The sequence below is a fragment of the Dysidea avara genome, chromosome 7, assembly GCF_963678975.1.
Source record: "Dysidea avara chromosome 7, odDysAvar1.4, whole genome shotgun sequence".
Lineage (NCBI taxonomy): Eukaryota > Metazoa > Porifera > Demospongiae > Dictyoceratida > Dysideidae > Dysidea > Dysidea avara.
Window position 1 is genome coordinate 27,370,147 of NC_089278.1, and position 8,582 is coordinate 27,378,728.

General features: G+C 36.0%; 1 protein-coding gene across 2 annotated transcripts in view; it reads left to right on the forward strand.

Annotated features, from left to right (window-relative positions):
* The window catches only part of LOC136262605 (hemicentin-1-like), a 129,557-nt gene extending 122,738 nt beyond the window's left edge, over positions 1-6,819 (forward strand). For both annotated transcript variants that reach the window (XM_066056992.1, XM_066056993.1), the window contains 6 exons: positions 3,290-3,416; positions 3,474-3,515; positions 5,364-5,432; positions 5,544-5,643; positions 6,153-6,308; positions 6,442-6,819. In XM_066056992.1, the coding sequence (XP_065913064.1) occupies positions 3,290-3,416; positions 3,474-3,515; positions 5,364-5,432; positions 5,544-5,643; positions 6,153-6,308; positions 6,442-6,554 (607 nt within the window). In that variant the 3' untranslated portion in view covers positions 6,555-6,819. The remainder of the gene's footprint in view (positions 1-3,289; positions 3,417-3,473; positions 3,516-5,363; positions 5,433-5,543; positions 5,644-6,152; positions 6,309-6,441) is intronic.
* The last annotated feature ends 1,763 nt before the right edge of the window (positions 6,820-8,582 follow it).

Below are 8,582 nucleotides of genomic sequence, written 5' to 3' on the forward strand. Positions count from 1 at the left end.
AGGCTTGTTTGGGCTTAGTGTTACTTAGCCAATACTGCCTCATCATCATCAGGGAAAATTGAGGCTGGTTTTTGGGTGATGTTTTGCCATGGGTGACGCCAAAACCTTTGTGATCCCTATATCGTACTGTACGATACTGATTTATTCACAACTTATAACTGATTACTTACTGCAATTGAGTTTATTATTGGTTTCCTGAAATCAGTTTGGGAAGAATTATTATGTGTATGTATGTGTGTATCTGTCCACACACCCGTGTAAGCAAACAAGCTTCAAAGCACAGAAAATAAACCTTCATTCTATAAACGAAGGCTGTTTACTACTGTAGTGAAGGTTTGCTTTCTTATAAATCATTTTTGTCATGCATATACCTGAAGGGGATGTGGCTCATCACTAAAACTGCTTGTTGACTGCATGCTGTAACAGCTGTTTAACAATCTAAAGCATGCCAGTAGGCCTGTAAACTAGCATATCCTTTCACGTTATAAGGGGGTATGTCTCCTATTTATGCATAGATAACCTTAAGGCTTTGTCTAGAATATCTTCGTAAAAATGGTTGAGAAGACACTTCTATGCATCATTTGTGATTTAAGGTGGTTTGTTCAAGTTATACTTCCTTAGCAATGTACAGCAACTTACTTGATGAATTTACAAAATTTTAAGTGAATTGCAAAATGCATTTAATTAAAACTGCTGGTATTATTGCAAAACCATCATTAAATTTCATACATAATCCTATTAACCAAGGAGTAATTGCATAGGCACCTAGCTGGTTTTAAATGTAGCGCAGCATCAACCAACTACTAGTTCCTCTAGAGACCCACAAAAATTGATTTTCTCTCTATTTCTATTGTATAAACTTTATATACCACTTTCAAAGATGCTGCTCAAGAATTAATTTACATTGTGAAAGCCTGGCCATGACAGCTGAGAGGGCACACGAGCTCGAGGTAGTTCACTGGATAGGTTGACAGCGCTTCATTCAACATTTGAGGGAAAATAGAAGGCACATACTGAAATTGCAACAGCTTATTTATACAAAAATTAAAGGAATGTTCTGGAACAGGACAGATACAGAAAATTTAAGTGCCACAAAAATACAAATAACAATGTTCAGATCAGGTGACCCCTTTGGATGGCTTCTGGCAGCCTGCTCAATCATGTTTCTCTGCTCTCTCACATACATATATTGCAAATAATTTGCGTATTGCCTGAACAATATCATGAGAATGTGGTTTGCTTGTGGCTTGATTCCTAACCAGTTCAAAGATACAGTATGCTTTGACTCATTATATTGAGTGACATGTAGCATTACACTGTGGGATTCCGTATCAGCTTCTTGTCACAAAATTATGACAAACTGATTGTTAATAAACTATTCTTTATGACGAATGATTACTAACTAATTGTTTGTGTGATGCATGGATGTGTATTTCTATGCATGACATGTGAGCAGACCAGATCAATACATTGAAAATGTGCTAGTAACTTATAGTCCTAAGTACGTACTTTACGTAGTATAGTTATTGTCCCAATGGCAAAGTTAGTAGTAGTGCAAAATAGTTAAAACCCACAATTGTAAGTTCTGTACATTGTTTTTGAACATAATAAAACATGAATAATGTTCTGCCGATTGCTATTAGCCCATGCTTTTAACCATGATTGATCATCAGATATCAGTATATAAACAAAGAGGGTGAGTGCTCTGTAGTTCTTAATTTCACCTATTAGGTGAGTGCATGATATATCATACAGTACAGTAGTACTGTATCATGAAGGATTGGGCTTTTCTGGCCAAACAAATGTCACCCTAAACAGCCTCAGAATACCTTCATGGCTCCTTAGTAGTATTGGTTAGGTATAGCCAAAAGTGCCCTCAGTACAAACTGAAATGCTTTCAAAATATTGATACAAAATTTTTAAAATTATCTAGTAGAATTTTCTACTGACTGATTGATTGACTGACTGACTGACTGACCGACCGACCAACCGACCGACCGACTGACTGACTTACTGACTGACTGACTAATGCCTTCAGACAAGCTTAACTCTATAATGGCTAAGAAAATGGGATTGATTTTCTTCATTGTTCAATGTCATTTCAGCCTGACAGGTGCTTTTTGGCATACAGCAGTATGTGCAATGCACACATCATTGACTTACTTTTGTCCTCCTTTGTGTCCCATTTCTTTTTGCTGACAGCTCAAGGTGTTGACTAGCAGTAGCTCGATGGCTTCCCTGCATTTATAAATGGGAATCGTCCACATTTTCTGTGGACACTGGATTGATTGCAGATGTGCTTTTCTTACTGTCCTTCATTTGTAAGTTGTAACACTGTGTAATGGGCTGGACATAGTTGAAAGCAAAGCGTAACAGCTACCTCACGTTCGAGTCAGTAATTGATAGTTGGGGCACTCAGACATTAGTCTCATCCCCAGCCTCCCACGCACGTGATCACGTGAAAGTCATCTGGTGATTTTGATCCACTTTCTTGGCCCTAGTGGAATATTGCTGTGAACGTGTTTCTTGTGTTCATTCATGTTTACATTCAAATAAATAAACTTCCAAAGGAGTCTTACTGATAAAACTTGCTGGTGTGACTACTAAATGCCAATTAACACTTGACAATTGAAAACCTTTTATAATTCAACTTCGAACAATAATTAATGGTGAAGAAGACCTGTATACAACTAGTTTTTGAGGTATTTACTTTCACTTCCTGGACCAAGAAGTTGGAAGAGTAATGTCACCATACAACCTTCATGTGATTAAGTGCATAGGCAGCTGGGGATAAGGGTAACAAAACATTAACTCTGGTGCCATTCTTTCTTTTGATGCAATACGTATGTGCGGGTTCACCAGTCATAATAATGTTACAATAAGTAAACAAACAAGTATAAGAGAATTTTAAGTTTGATTAGGGAGCACAGAAAAAAGTTAGGAAACAAGAGAGGTCGCCTACACCTGCAGATACACCAGTGGACATTTAATCCCTGCAGGTGTAGGCAACCTCCCTTGTTTCCCAACTTTTATTCTATGATCCCTAATCGAACTTAAATATTCCTTATACTTGTAATAGTCGTAATATATGCAGTTGTAGTCTACCTGATATGTGCACTTCTTGGGCCTCGGGCAGACCACCTGTGTCCGTACTACAACCATAAAATAAGTCTGAAACAATTGTAGTTTTTGCTTTACATAATGATGAAGGAACAAAATAAATTTAGCAAATATGTTTGTGTTAACTGTATATTTCATGTATATTTACTTTGGGGATTACACTACACAGATCACTGGTAATAGCCGCCGTTGTAATGCTGCCATTACTTGGTGCTACTTGGGTTATTGGACTGTTTGCTGTTAATGAAGAAACTACAATATTTGCATGGATTTTTACAATCTTAAATTCTCTGCAGGTATGATAATTTTGTATTTATTTGGTTGTTTTTATTATGTATGCTAACCTCAAACAGGGATTTTTCATATTCTTCTTTTATGTAGTAAGACAAGAAAAGGTTAGTGATTATATTCTTGATTGCATAGTTGCTATGGCTGTATGTTTACATGTTACATGGGTAAAATAATGTTAACCCTTAAACTTGCAATAGTCCAGAAAATTGGATTTGATAAACACGAACTAAAAATGCACAATACTTTTAGCCAGTTAACAGTTATCATTATTTATTATTATTAATGCTTTACAGTGACCAGCATGGTTTCAAACAGGCATATCTTGTGAAACGTTTGTCCAATCTCTTAGAAATGCAGACTTTATTAAGTGCCAAGAAGCAAGGTATATATATAACTGACTTTTAATATACAGTGAGGAACTCACCCACTACAAAGCATTCAATCATTTTGTTCCTTTCACCTTCATATCATCACTGTGCTCGTTGGTCCTTTACTAAATCACATGATATCTGTGAGTTGCCATCATGTGACAAGCAACATGACATCAAGAAAAATGATAGGATAAAGTATGGCCAAGTTATGACCTTATATCCATTGTTATGTAAAGAGGGAAGACTTCTTTCAAGATACAGCATGAAGTTCTATGTTGGAAGGGTGCGACAAAGGTTTAAGGGTGCTAGCACCTTTTTGAAGCCACATAAATGCTGTTCTTTTAATCTTTGATACAGACAAAAAGAAAGCTACAGGGATCTAAACTACTGCTTCGAAGATTGACCTAACTTTCTACTATACAGAGACCAAAGTATATGATTGTACCTTGTTTCATTCACGCGCTATAGTCTCTCAAAGTTAACCCATACATTTTTTTATTCCGAGATACTGGCTGCTTGCACAAGCATCACATTCGCTGTGAAGATTCTTCAATAAACTTGTGGAAACTTAGTGCAGGGATTTGTCTTTGCACTTCTTCTTTCTTGAGTTATAAAACAAAGCGAGTGCCATGAACGAACTTTGACTTCCGGGCCCTGTAACTTCGTGCTGGATCACAACAATGCGCTAAAAGTTTACAAATTTATCACTGATGGTTCACAAAAAGTTTGGTAGAGATCCGACTATCGTGTATTCCAGAATATCGCCTTTTACAATGCAGTGTAGAACATGCGCACGTCGACCAGTTATTACAACAAATTCAATAAACCACAAATGCCAACTTAATGAAGTTCTGAACTAAAGAAAAGCTCTTGTTCCTTTTCTTTACACACTGGACACCTTCCTGTTGGTTGTGGAGTCGCCAAGCCTGCTCTTCGATAGGTAACACCTCGTAACGCACAGTCAGTGTCTTGTAATGGGTGATAAATCGAGCTGGAACATCGTCTCTACCTAAGAACAGGTGTACAATTACAAATATAACTTACCAGCGTACACTATCACTTGAGAAAACACAGGAAGAACGTGTGTTGGCTACAAATCAGCTTGCGTTTGCATGTGTCTTCAAAACAAGCACTTACTTTCAGGCTAATTCACTCTATTGTCACTCTTGGGCACCTAGACGATCATTTTCGTGATGGTTTTCAAATGAAACAGGCTGTTTCTTGGCCAATTTCTTTGGCACAAAACACGGCCGCCTAACACGGATACTTTGAGTATGCGTAATATTGCCAATTATGATGTAACAGCCACATGTGGTTATGTGGGTTGTCCTTTGAATGGCTTCAAAAACCTGCTAGCACCCTTAAACTAAAACTGATTGATGAGTAAAAGTGTGTTTTTTGTTTTAGGCAGTTTTAATTGTTGTTGTGCTATGAAATTTATTTTACTAAAAGGCATGCATAAAATACAGTTTACTGGATAATGCATTTTCAGTGCTTGCATTTTTTAAAACTTCTGTGGGTTTAAGGGTTAAATATAATTTGTTGTGTCTGCATGTGACATGCTATAATTCTGTACTGCAGATCAGGGCCTCTACTAAAGACAGATTCCGAACATTTACTAATAGCTTTTCAAATACCCTTAAACGAGGAGTAAGTTGAGCTAACATAATCAGGCCACCTTGATTTACAGTTGGACTGATTTTTTAAAGATGTGTAATTTTGAATGGATGCATTTGGTGCTGTTCTGTGTTTTATTTGCAGCGAACACTGTCTGAGGGATATGGTGACACTTCTAAATTTGGAACCATCAAATCAGCAAGATCTGATAGTTGCAGCTCATCTCAATATGCTTCACAACATTGTGAGTAATATTTACAAGTTGATTGTTTGTTGTAACTTAATTCAGTGCTATTTATCTGCTTATCTAACAAAATCTCTGCTAAACTAAGTTTTTGTTTAAAGTGAAGGAAACAGCAGATAATATAGTGAAGGTAATCATGGCATCTTATCTTGGATACTAAAATATACCCATGCAACTTGATTCTAGATTTATACAAAGACAACTGTCACTGCTATTTGTGGTGGCAAAAAATAATTCCATGTCATTGAGCACAGTTTAAACCAAGTAATTATCTTCAACAAATTATAATAGTCAATATGATTGGCCTAAAACAAGGTCTCTGACGTCTACAGTAATTAAGCTAGAGCCATAAAACTTTACCAAAACTTGGTGCCTTGAAATTTAGTGATCTCCAGTCGTACTTTCAAGCTCCAAAACACAGTGGTCTTCTGACTAGTCCTTTACACAGATCACCCCATTGATGTCTATCATTAGTATTGTTGGGATAAAATATTTGTGTTGTTCATTAGCTCAATCTGACCATGGAAAGTTTGAAAGTTTGAAGTCCAAGAAGAAGGATAAAGTACCAGAGATAGCACTCTCAAGTGTAGTAGAGAACCCATATTCTGAGTCCTCTGGTACTTTGAGTGCCAATGGAGAATTTGAATCGTCTTTCCAAAATTTGCGTAAGTGATAGCATTTTATCATTTTCCTTTCTGTGACACCTGTCATGTTATTCATGAAAGCTTGTCAGCACAACAAATATCTGCTCTACTATATACTTGATTTATTCGTATTCATATTTTGTGTATATATTAGGTGCTCTTGATGTTATTAATGAGGAGGATCCACCCCACACATCCACCATTGTTCTCAATATTGATGTTGGCAGTGAGGAAGATGAAAATGGTTTTGAGAAGACTAAATTATAGATACCACTTTTATACAATTGTTACTTACATATATCCGGTCATATATAGACTGTACATTAGCTTCGTTGGTTTGCATAATGCTGAACACATTGTAACTTTTCTTGTGTAAATTTAGAAATATCAGTTACTGCTTTTGTAAGGTACTTAAATGCACTCTCTCTACTTGCATTACTTGTATAAAACAGTAACTATCTATGTGTGTGTATTATAATTTAATTTGCCTAGATTCATGCTGACAATTAAAAATAATGTATAGTTAAAAACAGCCAAACTGTAAAATAGTGTGCGGCCTACAAAAGCCTCGGCGGAAAAGCTGCAAAATCAAAGGTGGCAACCAAGAAATGGGTGCAGTATGTTTTTTTTAAAGCCAATCACATTTACAATATTATTGACTAGCTTATATTAAACTGATTAGCATTTAAATGTTTGCAGTGATTTCTTGACCACTGCCTTTCAGGTTTTAGACTTTTTACAGCTGACATGAATTTCCCTCTTTTTTTGCTATTTAATATACCCCAAAGTTAGCTATGGGCCAAGGATTCCATCTTATCTATACAGACACACAATAAGGATGGAAGACAGAAGTTACAATTGTATTGCATAGTTCTATTAATTTGTTAATATCATTGTAATATGGTGCACTTTTTTGGAGGACTTCTATTACAACACACAATGTTTAATGGAATTCTCAACTTTTATTAGAACTTTTTTTTATATAGAGTATTAAAGACAACTTTTCCACAAACTCAAAATAGCATACTTTATGTGCACATATGATTTTTTAATGAAGAAGCACTCTGCATATAGAGAAGATTAGAACTAATACTGTAATTTGCTTTTTCATCATAAATTTATCAAACTACTCTAATAGAGCAGTCATCAATTTACGTAAGTCATATGAAAATATTTTCAAAGGAAAAATTTTTGGATGAAATTACAGTACAACATATTCCAAGTACAATCACATTGTAGTACTCTTTGATTACATGCATGCACATTCATTATCTTAAATAATACAAAATATTATCATAATACAGTGTCACTATCTCCACTTTACAGGATATAATGCACACTACGTACTTCTGCAAACTGGCAGCTGCAGTATGAATCATAATATATCACTGAGGGGTTAGCTGTTTGTGTTTATCTGTTTCTTTTCACTTGTCCTTGTGGTGTTGTCACAGATTAGTAATTGTTCCAACGTTTGCAGTTAAGCACCAGCCTGTTATGCTTTTAATTTTGCCTATTATGCTCATAAATATGTTCAAAGTTTTTGCCACGGTTCCCATGTTTTGTTACTTTCTAATGAATAATGATAAACTTTGGCTTATGAACAACTGGTTAAATGTAAAAAATACTCATTGTGCATTAAGAAATTGTTTGCATTGTAAACTATAATGACAGTCGTGTCAATAACTACTCAATGCACACTGCCATATTAGTGGCATCGACCATTCTATTGCCAACCTTTATGTGTGGCATGCATTTTTGCTTAGAGCATATGAGAATTATTCTGCCTATTATGCTAGCATTATGCTTGATGCTTTCAGCCACCTATCATACTCAAAATTATGACAGCATAATAGGCCGGTGCCTATTTGCAGTAGCATTAGATTCTGGTAGCCAAACTAACTGTCCTGTCTTGAGGGATGGCAAATCACTGGTTCCAAGATGTTTGTTGAAATTGTTTTGTCTAGTCTTCAATAATACATCTTGTTCCTTTACTATACAGTCAAGCTAATAATGTCGGCTTTCTCTGCTCTCGTGTTGTTGGGCTATATTATTGTACAGACTTAACCCTATTCATCATTAGCTGTGATGGTCTAGAGAGCCAGATAAGGACCCTGGCTTCCTTCTGTAGCAAGTTGTTAATTGTAGCAACTGCTTCAGCCTTACCATGGCCAGATTCTTTCATTTAAACTGATCATCAGTGCTGATCATGACTTTTGTCATTGGAGGTCAGGTCAGGTAAAGAAAACAGCTTGCAGGTTTTTGCAACATTCTGTACATGCAGTTTTTCTATATACT